The sequence below is a fragment of the Chlamydotis macqueenii genome, chromosome 7 (genome assembly GCF_036417535.1).
Source record: "Chlamydotis macqueenii isolate bChlMac1 chromosome 7, bChlMac1.mat, whole genome shotgun sequence".
Lineage (NCBI taxonomy): Eukaryota > Metazoa > Chordata > Aves > Otidiformes > Otididae > Chlamydotis > Chlamydotis macqueenii.
The window spans coordinates 34,427,982-34,442,083 of record NC_141562.1 but is presented as its reverse complement, the minus strand read 5'-3'; the positions used below and the strand labels follow the sequence as shown (position 1 = coordinate 34,442,083).

Sequence of the window (14,102 nt, the reverse complement as noted above, 5' to 3'; positions counted from 1 at the left end):
ATATGCATAATACCTGCCATAATACCATGTCATTACTTGCAAAAGAAATTTAGAAATTGTAAGGTCATGCTACAAGATTTGTTTGTTACTTAGTTATCTACATGACTTATTAGTGGCTTTTTCTTATTTACAAGCTGACATCAGTGATGACTCCACAAAACGCAATCAGGTATTATTTACATTTGCATTGTTATTTATTACATATCATACAAATGTACAAATGTTAGAGTAACTGTTGGGTTTCCAGAACACCAGGTTAGATGTGCAGACTGTACTGACCAATACGTTAGGTATCTTTTAAAATACTTACTACATTTTCAGTTCATCTGATCTTTTCCTTGTTTTCATTGTCTCAGAACTGACCCCTTCATAAAGGACTTCACTCACTAAAACAGGACACTGGCAATACAGGGGGGGTTCAATGCAGGATTCTTCCTGAGATTCAGTGTTTAAAAGATAACTGAACCACTGATTTCACTACACAGTCTGCAGTAATAATTTCCAAGTTCTGCAAAGAACATTTTATCATCTGTTCTTTTCTCTCCTATGTTTATTTTTTTTCACTTTCAGTTTGTTTTCCAGTGCCACTGGCCTCACAGAGCATCAGGAGGTAACATTATGGATTTACACAAATGACTCCTTTTCACTTGTTTCCTCATATTTCCAAACTTTATAACCTAGAAAACACAAACAGGAACTCCTACTCCTGTGCAGACTAATTCATCTAACATTGGCTCACGCATACTCACTGTGTACGAGTACACAGATGCAAAATCAGGATTTCAGAAAAAGGATATTTGTATCATCATTAAGTTCAAATGCCCCATACTTCAGACAAGCTTCAACAAATAATGCTGCTCTATCAAAGTACCGCATGCTGTTAAATAGAAAAAAAAAGAGAATAATTTATTAGGACAGGAAAACAGAAAATTATTCCAGGACATAAGGAAAAAGTGTTTTACACTAAGGGTGGTGAAGCACTGTCTCAGGTTGCCCAGAGAGGTGGTGGATGCCCCATCCCTGGAAACATTCCAGGCCAGGTTGGATGGGGCTCTGAGCAACCTGATCTGGTTGGAGATGTCCCTGCTCACTGCAGGGGGGGTTGGACTGGATGGGTTTTAAAGGTCCCTTCCAACCCTAGCTATTCTGATTCTATGACATTCCAGCAAAACAATTCCACATAGGTTTTCTAAAATATCGTACCTAAATCTGGAATGGCAAATCTCTTCTGCATCAAAGGCTGAACACGGCTTCCAATCATCACCAAGGTTAAACAGCATCACCATTTAGATGCCACTATGGCACACATTCACAGTCCCACATCACACACTGCTCTCAGTTTCAAATATTGCTCCACCTTGCCCTCTGCACCTTCATGCTTCTTAGTCCTTGAGCACTCACTGCATCATGACAACACTGAGCGTTTTCCTCATGACAGTGAACGCTCCCACCCTGCTCCTGGGCTGTATGTGGGAACAGGTCATACTGTTCCCACGTACTGCCTCCTGCTCCCCTCACACCAGTTAGTCTGCCCTCTCCCCAGATTTCTTACATCCCCTCTTCCTTCTTGCACTCAAGGAACTGACATTTGATGCAACTTTTCTGAAAGATCAAGGCTCAGCTTAGAAATAATCACAGCTGCTATAAATTGTTACTGCTTTGTCAATGGGTGCTAGCAATCTTAAAGCCTGCAGTAAATTAAATGCCAGTATATTTACTGAAATTGCAACAAAAAGATCAGTTCAAGCATACAGAAATTATGTACCCCTGAGTTAAAAAGTTAATTAAAGAAAAAAAAAAATGCTGAAATAGAAACAAATGTCAGAAATCAAACTGCAGATCTCCGCCCTGTGCTTTGACTTCTGAGTCAACAATTTTGGACAAGACAAAATACAGATTGTGGTGTTTCACCTTTACCTGTGCAACATTTCTGCAACTTTTGTAAAGCATCCAAGTGACAAGAGGACAAGAATGGCTTTGGACTTCTGGTTGACTTGTGGAGAGCAAAGATGATCTACCCAGCGCTTTAACACATCAGCACACTCCTCTGAGTTCAAACGAACCTTTCAGAGACAGGAAAGCCAGTGATGAACTCTCAAGCTGCTAACTAGAGAGAGCATTCTGCTTCTGTTTCACTTTTTTCAGGGAAACACTTCGGGCAGAAGTAAAAGCATCTGAAATTACCAGTTTTATTACAAAAAGTACACTTATCCCTTGAATGAATACAACATAAAGGAAAACTAGAAATATATAGGTATAAAAATATTCCACTGAGGTCACTCCATATTTACATGTGATTGATGTTATTTTTACCACAAGGCTTTTCTAAAACCCCAAGTATCAAGAAGGCAGAAATCTTTATCCTTTATGGAGACTTAAGGTCAAAACATCTTTATTTTTAGGAACAAAATTCACTCATTTAGAAAATACGAGTACGACTTATTCCATGCTTTCTGCAGGACAAAGAAAAAGTTGAATTAGAAGGATCATCCTTACTGACTCCTGTCTGTTACACTTTGGAGAATTAATGCTGTGTGTAGGTACTTTTACTGTAATCACATCTGCAAACCAAAACAGCAGTTGATGCAAATTCATGTAGTTGATGCTACCTTTAAAATCAGCACATCTGCTACATGGAGCTCAGCACAACGTCACTGTCTAATTACTTATCCACTTCCAGGAGTGCTTATTATGAACTCGACTGCAGCAGCTACACACAACTTCACAAACCACTGCTCAAAAATTTTTAGGCCCCAGTTCTGTCATTTGGATGACCAGGGCAGACCTCTGTAGTCAAAAGGCTGAAGAAGAATCTGTCAACACTGACTGAATGGACTGGGTTGTTATAGCTCAACCACGGAAAAAAACTGATGATGATATTTCAGATTGATGTTTCAGTTTTTTAACTTTGGAGAACTTTAGCACCCTCATCAGCCTTCATCCCTACATATACTAAATAGGTCATTTATGTTAGCAAACTGGAAATTGAGAAATGACGTACCTTTGCAAGCCATGCTGCACGATTCCATTCGCCGTAAGTTTGCAAGTAACGACAGGCATCAGCAGCCTTATCGATCAGACACAGTAACTGTACACCTTCTGGAAAATAAAAAGCACACTATATAAGTTAAGGGGAAAAAAAAGTTGGTGCTTAAGAGTGAGCAGATCACTCATCCCCAGATGGGGATCTCTCACATCCTTCTCAGCATACAAAGATGCTGGAAAACCCTAATTTCTACCACCTGGCTATGGCAGTGTCAGTCGCCATATCTTTTTCCTGGGCTAGAGAGCTAAGAAGGACCTCACAAAGCTCTCCTTCATCTTTGTCCTAAACACAAATGAAAAGGAGCTCGCTGGACTTGTCACCATAAAGAGATAATGAACTCTGTAAGTCAAATAAACAGATTTCACAAATAATCCTTTATTTCAATTTAACGTTGTCCGTACTGTAATTATTAAGAATGAAGTGTTAATTGTCTACAGAGTGGACAGACATTTGTACTTTCTCTGTATGTCTTCAAATATTTCAATCATCATATTGTGAACATCTCTTGCATTAAGCAAAATTAACTCGTACAAGTAAGAAAATACACTTTTTGAAACAAGTTCTGAACTGGAAAGGAAATTAAGTCTGTATTTCAACTTCAGTAACAAGAAACCATTTTTTTAATTAATTGTTTAATTAGGAAAGTGGAAAATATGTAGCTTTATGTGCTCAGTCTCTTTTAGTGCAAACACTTGCTAAGAGAATTACTCCAGAAATACATTTTCCAATTAAAATGGATCAAAACAAGTCGAACTTCACAACTGAGTTACTGCTCATTTTTGCGTTAACTACTGTAGATAGTGCATACCATATGTTACATGTAAGATCTATTACGACTTTCTGCTCTGCAATCTTCATCACCAGCCTTAATGAGATCAGAATTACTAGTTTATAAGCAAATGTAAAATTAAAGTCATATTTTACCTGCGAGCTTTCCATTGGCTATCATGTTAGTTGCTACCAGCTTAATGGTACTTTGAGATGGACCTGACGAGGTGACAGTTGTGACCAAGCAGGCTTTGAGTGAATCGCAGTAATAATGTGCATTCTCTGAACTTGTTTCTAACAATAGTTGTACTGCTCTGTCAGTCTGGCAAAAGGCAAAACAAAACAAAAAAAAAACTTTGACCACAACATATTCACTTTTAAACAAAAGTGTTTATATTTTTACCCTTTTTAAGACATGGAAACAATAACAATGAAAGATATTCTAAAATAGACTACAAAAATATCTACTGGCATAGCAGTAATTAAGATTCTATTTCAATAAAGCACCCTTAGTAAGGACAGCACTTAAAACCCATCAGTAATAGAATATTTAAGCACAGACTAACATTTCTAGAAGACGCCAAAGAAAAATCTAATTCAGAATATTTATTTTCTTGTTTACATAAACTTCTGCAGAGTTATAAATGGAAGAGAAGCATTTAAAAGAGGCAGAGAATAAATAAAGATGCAGAAACCTGCCATGATCTCAAGAACTGATTCAATATCTGGATAAGGAGTTGGCTGGATGGTGGATAAGGAGTTGGCTGGATGGCCGCACTCAGAGAGTGGCGGTCAACGGCTCAATGTCCATGTGGAGACCGGTCACGAGTGGCATCCCTCAGGGGTCCGTGCTGGGCCCGGCCCTGTTCAACATCTTTGTCGGCGACATGGACAGTGGGATAGAGTGCACCCTCAGCAAGTTCGCTGACAACACCAAGTTGTGTGGTGCCGTCGACACGCTGGAAGGGAGGGATGCCATCCAGAGGGACCTTGACAGGCTGGACAGGTGGGCCCGTGCCAACCTCATGAAGTTCAACCAGGCCAAGTGCAAGGTCCTGCACCTGGGTCATGGCAATCCCAGGCACAAATACAGGCTGGGCAGGGAATGGATTGAGAGCAGCCCTGAGGAGAAGGACTTGGGAGTGCTGGTGGATGAGAAGCTTAACATGAGCAGGCGCCCTTGCGGCCCAGAAGGCCAACCGCATCCTGGGCTGCATCAAGAGGAGCGTGGCCAGCAGGTCGAGGGAGGTGATTGTCCCTCTCTACTCTGCCCTGGTGAGACCCCACCTGGAGTACTGTGTCCAGTTCTGGAGCCCCCAACACAAGAAGGACATGGACAAGTTGGAGAAGGTCCAGAGGAGGGCCACGAAGATGATAAAAGAGCTGGAGCACCTCTCTTATGAGGACAGGCTGAGAGAGTTGGGGCTGTTCAGCCTGGAGAAGAGGAGGCTCCGGGGAGACCTGATAGCGGTCTTCCAGTACCTCAAGGGGGCCTACAAGAAACATGGGGAGAGGCTGTTCAGTAGGGCCTGTTGCGATAGGACGAGAGGTAATGGTTTTAAAATAGAGGGGGGTAGATTTAGATTAGAAACTAGGAAAAAATTTTTTTACAATGCGAGTTATAGAACACTGGAACAGGTTGCCCAGAAAGGTGGTGGAGGCCCCATCTCTGGAAACGTTCAAGGCCAGGCTGGATGAGGCTCTGAGCAACCTGACCTAGTCAGGGATGTCCCTGCTCCTTGCAGGGGGGTTGGACTAGATGACCTTTGAAGGTCCCTTCCAACCCTAACCATTCTATGATTCTATGATTTTAAAACAAAGGTAGAATTCATTTATTTAAAAATGTTAGCTACAGCTGAGCACCTTATTTTTAGGGCCCATCACACTGTCTGCAGACACCTGCCTCTGAATGGAACAAAGCACTGCAGGCATGTCATCTCTGCCTGTTACTAAAATGAGAAGCCTGACTTCTATATCCTTTGTTACCCACAGTGCGAGTACTATGCGCAGACTGAGTTATCCCAAAGATATTATGTTTTAGTTATTTCTAGGAAACTCAAAATGTAATGTTTTCAGTCACAAGATGGAAAGAAAGATTTTTATAGGGTTCTCACAAAAATGAAGAAGTCTGAAGCAAATAACATCAAACATTACCATTTACCATGTTATTACATAGAGTCTGCAGTGCAAGAACATACTAAGGCAGAAAAACTATGCACTGGGTGAACAAAAGTATAAAACAACACATATGAGTTAGATAAAAGTTGACTTGAATAGGATAAGTACTTAAAATGGACAGGGAAGAAGAATAAAAAATTCAAATATTACCCACAAACCTGGCCCAAGAGAAGCAGCTGATCAGCACATTTCCTGGTATGATCATATGTTGATCTCTTCACTTCTTGGAGATTTACCCTTTCAAGTTGGAATTTCTGCATGAAGAAGGTAAAATATTATAAATGCAAGACTACTAAAAGAAATAAAAACAAGCATTTAAATGATATGGAAGTATTTTGAGAGTTTTTGGAACACTTCCTATTTTGAAACAAAATGGAGTGATTTAATCCAGAGTGGTATGTTACTCAAAAAAGTGAAGTACGTTTAGTGAAGAGCTGTTAGATAATAAGAGGTTACAATGCTGAGTGTTCATTGTGCTGATGACATTCCTATTAAATATGTTTTTTAACTCCTTGAAATACCTGGAAGTAATAATTTTCACACAGAATGTCATAGCATATATCCAAGGGATTAACCAACTGCTCTTGAAGGATAACTGCGTCTGCTGGTTTCGCAGGCTTTTCCAGGGACAAGCTGTGCAAATAGTGGGCAGCAATAGTCCAGAAATGCAGTTCAGATTCATCCCCATACAGTCTGAGAAGACACAAACCAAGATGCAAAATTTATTTGCATTTTTTCACATGCCACATAAAAATATTACACATTTAAAACTTCTTTTTACAAGGAACATGCATTCTTGTGGGCACCACAAGGACTCTGCATTATCAATGGGACAAACTACAAGAAAAGTTTAAGGAATGACATTCAGCAAGGTAGGCAAGTAAGAGACCACCCAGAAGACTGTTGCAATAGCAATTAAACTGAGTGAATGTTCAAGCATATAAATATGTGGCAGTTTATAGTTTATTGTTATTTTACACTTGATTGCTAATATCCTCTTTCAACTCCGATAAAGTTACTAACTTTGAAAAACATCACTGAATATATACAGACTAAAAAACTGCATTTATGAAAGTACCACCAAGACTTAAGGAAGCTTGCTGCATTCAGCAAGCAAATAAAACTAAGTGTTTCAGTAAGGCAACATTTTCATTCTCAGTCCTGAAAACACTCTAATACGTCGGTAACAAAGCACTTTAAGAATTGCACTGAGTTAAAGGAGAATTAATTGAGTACTTAAACTTCAGCACATTCATATGCATTGATAGGATCAGGATTTTATCAGGAAACATTGGATATAGTTATCTGAATCTCTACTACCTGGCAACTAGGAGACATCTTTGCAAGAGAGTAAAATCCGGATCAAGCAAAAGTTTCTTTATGTCACTGCAAAAAGAGAAGGCCATAGTCTGTAAAATGCTGTGCAAGTCTTTTTGGTTGGTTGGTTTTCAACAGAAGTACGATATATCACCTATGATTTGAAGAAAATGAAAACTAAAAATACACAATTTATTTTTCAAAATGAAAAAATGTATTTAACAAAACAATTACAAGAGCAAGTATACATAACTTGAAATACAATTGATCTTAAGGCGCCAGTCACTTTACCAGTTAAAGTACAAATAGTGAGTCTAGCAGGAACACCTTATCCTTGTAATAAAGGGAACAACCACAAGGGTGTATACAAAGCTATAAATTAGTCTGCAGTGATTCAACAGATTACAAATTAACTCAGTTACAAATAATTTCGCATCTATGTAGTGCCATAGCATAAGAGATCTACATTTAGGTTTTCTACATATGTTTCACACTGGATAAAAATACTGTAAGTTATCTTTTTCATCCTGCTAAATGAAAGGACAAAGGGAAAATGGAAAAACTGTTTAGTAGCTTTAAATATAATTTTCATAGTTCAAATGGAATGTCAAAATCGGTTTTCTGTGTAAGCTGTGAATAGCCACAAATTTCAGGTTTTTTGCCTTCTCTGAATTCCTTGGAATAGAAAAATAGAACAATTCTTACTTGGACAATGAATTCAACTGCTCTTGAAGAAGGTTTTTAATATTTTCATTCTCTGGATAATCACTGGATTAAAAAAAAACAAAAAAAATGTTTCATATATTATCAAAATGACAGCATTATCTGAGATGGAAAAGTATTACTGATAGTAGAAAAACACAAGAACATATATGGAAATAATCTTTCATGTTCTCATGGTAAGCCACTCAAGCACAATTCTTTGTCTAGTTACTAGCTGCAAAATGGTAATGAAAGATTGTTTTGCTTTCTGCCAATTTTTGCCACCAATTTTTCTTTTCCCACTTTTCTTTTATTCATTAACCTTGAAATTAACAAAACTTTTACTAAAAAATAGTGACACTATTTTAGCTTTTTGACTGTCCCAAAGAGTGAGGGAACTTATATGGCCAACAATTATTTGTACACAAAGACTAATAAGGGATACAGGATTGAAAAAAAAAAAATATATGTAGATATATATTTCTTCTTACATGTTTGCAATATCTAGAGAATATTTCTCATTCCACGGCTGATGCAACAAGAATGATTTTAAAGCTAATGAAGCCCTTGGAACAAGCAGATAGGGACACCATGCAGGTTCTGAAACAAAAGGAAAAGATTTGTTGTTGAGTGGCTAATATGCAGTAACACTGTGTTCAGTAACCATAAAATGTACCACCTTGTTTGCAAGCACCAGAAAAAAAAATAATAAATCACAGCCTTTTCATACACACAGCATGGGTTACTTACTAGACATAAAAGCTTATCTTTACACTCAAGCAAAACCATTTGATAAAAGGTACAGGGTTATTAGCCATGCTCAAATGAGAATTTCAGGATGGTCCATATTGGATTTAGCCATAGGCTCCTGGAATACATGATACTGGCATTACACAGAGCTGTACATGATGATCATTGCGACTACAAGGACACGCTGGAAAGTAAGTAGAGCTACACCAAAGTGTACCACAATGCATGTTTTAGTTTTATTTTGCAATCGTAGTTTCTACAGTATAACACAAGGATTAATAGCCATGTTGTGAAGTTTAATACATGTCTATACTAGCAAAGAAATAATATGAAAATCATAGTACTAACCACTGTCACAGAAATTAAAAAATCAGTAAGTCTGTATTCAGTAAAAGGTTTGGATGATATGCAGTAAATGCTACCCACTAACTTAGGAGTAGAACAAGTATGAACCAGCTACATTATTAAATATTAAGCAACTCCCTGAACTTCATATGCACCGAATGACGTAGGAATCCTGTAAATGTGATTTTGTAATTAAAAGATTATCAGTGTAGAGGCAGAAGGACAGCTAAATCACAGGCAACCTGAACTCTAGGATATCCTAATCTCAGCATGCTTAGTTTTAGAACATTAATTTTTATAGCTTAATATTACAGAACATTCATTTGATAGTATAAAGAGCTGTGATAAATTATGTGTTTCCTCAAATATCCCATACCACAACTCCCCACATCACAATTTTGTTTATTTCACATGTGTTAGTCAGAATCTATGTGTCTTAAGAAAACTGTGTAAGTAAAGGCAGGATTGACCAAAAAGACCAAAAGAAAAGCAGTTATTTGGAACACTAATAATAAAAAAATAGAAAAGTGTAGCTAGGTTAACTATTTAAATAGTTATATATTTAAATTCCCTTCTTAAACACATGGCAAAAAAGTCAAACAGCACTGATATTGCTATTTTAAAGTGGGAAAACCTACTTTGAAGAGCAAACCAATGAATCAGTCAATTCTCACCTTCGAGATCCGTAAATATCAGAAAAGGCATTTTCACACATTAAAAAATGTTTCAATCTCACGGAATCAATATCAACCCAGTTTATGTACTGATGACTTTTTAGGTCAACTTGCTAGATATCTGTACAAGTTCTTATTTTCTTAATTTATATTCCAATTAAGAGATTCCCTGTTCTAACAGAAGAGCTGAACATTTTTATGGTCCACCTTCAAAATGAAATATCTAGCAGTCAATAGCAAAAAAAAAAAAAAAAGAAAAAGAAATCAACATACCTATTAAGTCCTGTTCATCCATTCTAAAACATGATGGTTTCATGGACAAGTCTAGAACTCTAATGCACCCATCATCTGACGCCAAAACCACTTTGTCTGAAGTGCACCAGTCCACATCCAGGATTCGGAAATTGACGTTTCTTCCACTTCTTAAACTGCTCACCATTTGTACCTTGAGAAGTTATTTTTCATTTTTAGTAGGCTCTCCATCACACAGTATAAAACTCTGTCACATGCCCATAAGGCACACCACAAAATTTGCAATAAAAGATGAGGTTAGTCACAAATCATTGTAATGACGGTTTCTTCTGAAGAGTAGGGATTTTAGAGACCTTGGAGTAGTATTGCCCTGAAACAATGCTTTTTCCCAGTTGAGCTGAGAAAAGATCCTTTTGAGTACAGCTGTACCGCTGCCATTTTGTTGTCTTCTCTGACACAAAATTTCCACAGTAAACTTGTAGAAATTTACATTACTACAGAACTTTTGAATAAATGAGAAGCTAGACAATGTTACTTAAGAAGCGCCTCGCTTTCTGGTATTCCCTAACACATTAAATCCATGCAATGAAGAATACATACTCTTGAATATGCACAGAAGTTAAGAAACCTGTAATAAAAATACTCTCTTGTCCACAGATTAAATTCTAAGATTGAGGACTCCCCCTAAATTTTCAGGGTCTGCCTCAAATACATTACAAGAGAATAACAAAGAGTATTGCAGAGACATTGTCAGCTTTGTGAGTGAAAGTACTTTTTCACTGATGACAGCTTAAAAGTGCTTTATAGGAATTAAAAGTATTCTGAGAAAAGCCATAACACTTTATTACATAATTGTCAGCAAGAAATCATGACTAAGTAAAACTTCATCCCTAATGTCCTGATTTTTAGAAGTAATGCGTATTTTGCAAAGAAGCGCATATCAAAACAACAGATACCTCTTTTGAATCCCAAATTTCTGCTCCATCGTTGTACATTGCAAGAAGTTTTTGATTTCCTTTCCCTGGGGCAAATCGTATCTTTTTCACCCAGCTTCGGTGTGTAGGAATGCCCCTAAGAGAAGAAAAGCACAAGATTAGTATCAACCATTCTATACCTAATATTGTGGGTAGTTAAATCCTCTCCATGAACGTTGCAGATCCTGATATTCTACAGACTGAGCAGGAGAACAATCTATACACATTACATATACAAATGGCTATCCAAATTACCACAAAAACGACAAAGATTAATGCTTGAAATAAACACTACAATACTTAATGTTTATCAGAAGCCATTGCAGATTTAACATCACAAGGGTATCTAGCTGTTTGAAAAACTGATAAAATGTTACTCCATCTGAAAACACAAAAAGATTAAATGTAGAGAACTGTAACACAGTACACATTTTCTGAAGTTTTGTTTCAAATACTTGTATTTTTCTCCTCAAACACCACAGATTACCCCCTACAGAGAAAAACAAAAAAGAAGGGAAAAAAAATCCCATTCTAACACTCATTATTCCATGTCCATCAGACCTAATTTGCATTCCTACCTGGATACTCTAGCTTTCAAATCCCAGAAATTTAAGTTTCCATCAACATCTCCAAGAACCAGGATATCTCCTTTCCAAGCAATACACGTAATGCTACCCATACTTCCCTGGAAATATTTAAGAGTCAAAATAAAATTTTGTGATTAATAAAGCCAAACACAGGAACAAACATTTCAACATTAATATTTCATTTTTTAAAAAAATACTATATGACAAGAAAGATCAAATTCTGCTCAGTTAAAACGGAAAAAATTCTACTGAATATAATATTTATCAGTCATATTAGCTTCAATATGCTTCAAAAGACATTTTCTTCTAAGAAATTTTGGGTTCAAAGCAACAGAAATCACTTCTCTCTCTCCTGTTCCAAGGAAACACCAACATAACAGACCTCATTAAACACAACACTAGCACATATTAAAGTCGGAAACAAAAATAAAAGAATTTCTATTTTTAAGTTCAACTTATCATAGCCTTCAAGAACAACTAAAAAAAGAAAGATTACTCTTCAGAGTAACTGGAAAAAAACCCAAACTTAAAACTCTGGAAAGAGAGCTCTGACCCTCTCAAGTCCTCCTTATGATGTAAGATACAATCCATTAACAGCGCATAAACATGCTTCAATAACATCCTCTTTGTTATTCAAGCTTTTTGTACATGCTTTACTAACGTTCTTAAAAATACATCATGTTATTTATTCAAAAAGCAATTAAGGGTCCATGAAGATTCTAACTTGTAAAAAATCATTTATTTCAACAGCATTTTCAATAGAAAAACTGTAAGAATGTGGAAAGAGAATTGCTACTGGTTTTGAAGTTGGAACTTTTATTTGATATTTCAAACTACTGCATTAATTACCACTAGTCACTACAATGCATATCCTTCATTTTTTTTCCAGCAATCGTAGCTAAGAAAAAAATTAAACGATCAATGATACAGAAAACTGGAACTCACATCAGGAGGAATTCTTGCACTGTCTTTTACTGAGTTTCCTTCTACTGTGAGATGATAAACCTGCCCATCAGCACCTGTAAACACAAAGTGCTCTCTGGCAGAAATGTTCTGGCTCAGCTCCGATTTGCTTTCGGCTTCCTGTAGCAAGCTTTAAAGAGAACACAATGAGACACAAGCATTTGTTTCTTAAATTAGAATTGCAAGGCAAATTCTCCTTAACTAATGCACAGAGACAGAAAAAAAAATGCCTATTTCGTTCAAAACAATTTACCAGAAGCAACAGTTAAATCATTTTTACACTTGTGGAAATGTTCAGGGACAAATAAGAGTTTTACTTCAACTAATGGACCGCTACAGACACACCCGAGAGAAACAGGTACACTGCTTCTCTCCCTCAGCAGTAAATCAAAATTCCACATCTAAAAGGTAAAGGCAGGCCCATAAAGTTGCTTTGCTTGGTATGTACTCAAAAATCAGTTCCAAAATGCTCTGTTCTATAGAACAATGGCACATGGTGGAAAAACAGCAACTGATGCAGAACAGCATTAAATCAGAATGAGAAATACCTGATAACAGAAGATTCTACGCTGCTCACTTCAGTGTCTGACGCAACCGTCTGTCGGGCCATGGCCTCACGGGCTGCTAACTGCTTCTTCCTCAGGCTTTTCAAGTTATGAGAAGGTGACCACTCCTGTGAAAAATTGTCCAGGAAAAATGAAAAAGATAAATGTTTACTCCCTGAATTTACCGGGGATTTTTGCTAATTATAATGATTTCAATGAAGACTGCTTTCTGTGATGGCTCCCTCCTCCATCACCCAAGGAGTAGACTGGATTTTTCCACCAGTACCTCCTTTTTTCTTGCCTCTGTCTGATGACAGATGAAAACAGAGAGGTGAAAGCACTTATCGGTATGCTACAGAAACAGTAACACTTTGCTGCAAAATTGTTCATAGATTTTTATTGTATCTCAACATACTACAGCTAACAAACAGTAAGTAACAGATTTGAATCCTTACCAAAGCGGTTGCCGTAGGGAAGTTTTTAGACATTTCTCTGAGCAGAGTGCATGTTCTGACATCCCAGATCTCCAGTGGTTTGTCTTTAAATACTACAGCTAGATACTGCCTAAAACAAACAAGAATTTACTACATCAAAAGTAATCATTCCATTTTAATTTGAGCATTCTACTTCACACATATGGCTCATACCAGCACTCTGGAAACTCTCTAAAACTAAGAGAAAGCAGAGTAAATTAATTTGGCTGAAATCCTAGTCTGAAGCTTGTGATTGCCTTGAGTGACTCAGGTGCAAAGAGTCTGTCTGAAAAGAGAGTCCTCCTTAAAAGTTAAAAGAATCAGAAATTTCTGTCAGGTGGTACTGCTCAATTACTGTAAAGGAGACAAGGGAAGGCACTCAGAGAAAGCAGCAGCACCTCTAATTCAGCCATACTCAGCCTAAATTGAGGACTGTACATGATATCAGAAAGACATACCAAGACTTTAGGTTGGATAGATTTTTCTTCTCTATTCCAGGCACGTGCCACTTCCCTAATCCAGTGATAA

General features: G+C 37.3%; 1 protein-coding gene across 6 annotated transcripts in view; it reads right to left on the bottom strand.

Annotated features, from left to right (window-relative positions):
* Positions 1-14,102, bottom strand: part of WDR11 (WD repeat domain 11) — a 42,295-nt gene that overhangs the window by 605 nt on the left and 27,588 nt on the right. For 5 of the 6 annotated variants that reach the window (XM_086752314.1, XM_086752316.1, XM_086752317.1 and 2 more), the window contains exons 14-28: positions 13,557-13,665; positions 13,105-13,229; positions 12,539-12,686; positions 11,585-11,691; positions 10,989-11,103; positions 10,054-10,225; positions 8,503-8,611; positions 8,015-8,077; positions 7,313-7,378; positions 6,514-6,685; positions 6,151-6,246; positions 3,971-4,136; positions 3,002-3,099; positions 1,918-2,063; positions 798-877 (exon numbers count right to left, since the gene is read on the bottom strand). In XM_086752314.1, coding sequence (XP_086608440.1) covers positions 798-877; positions 1,918-2,063; positions 3,002-3,099; positions 3,971-4,136; positions 6,151-6,246; positions 6,514-6,685; positions 7,313-7,378; positions 8,015-8,077; positions 8,503-8,611; positions 10,054-10,225; positions 10,989-11,103; positions 11,585-11,691; positions 12,539-12,686; positions 13,105-13,229; positions 13,557-13,665 — 1,772 coding nt within the window. Of the gene's footprint in view, positions 1-797; positions 878-1,917; positions 2,064-3,001; positions 3,100-3,970; positions 4,137-6,146; positions 6,247-6,513; positions 6,686-7,312; positions 7,379-8,014; positions 8,078-8,502; positions 8,612-10,053; positions 10,226-10,988; positions 11,104-11,584; positions 11,692-12,538; positions 12,687-13,104; positions 13,230-13,556; positions 13,666-14,102 lie in introns of those variants that run through there. The other variant, XM_086752320.1, reaches the window with a different exon arrangement.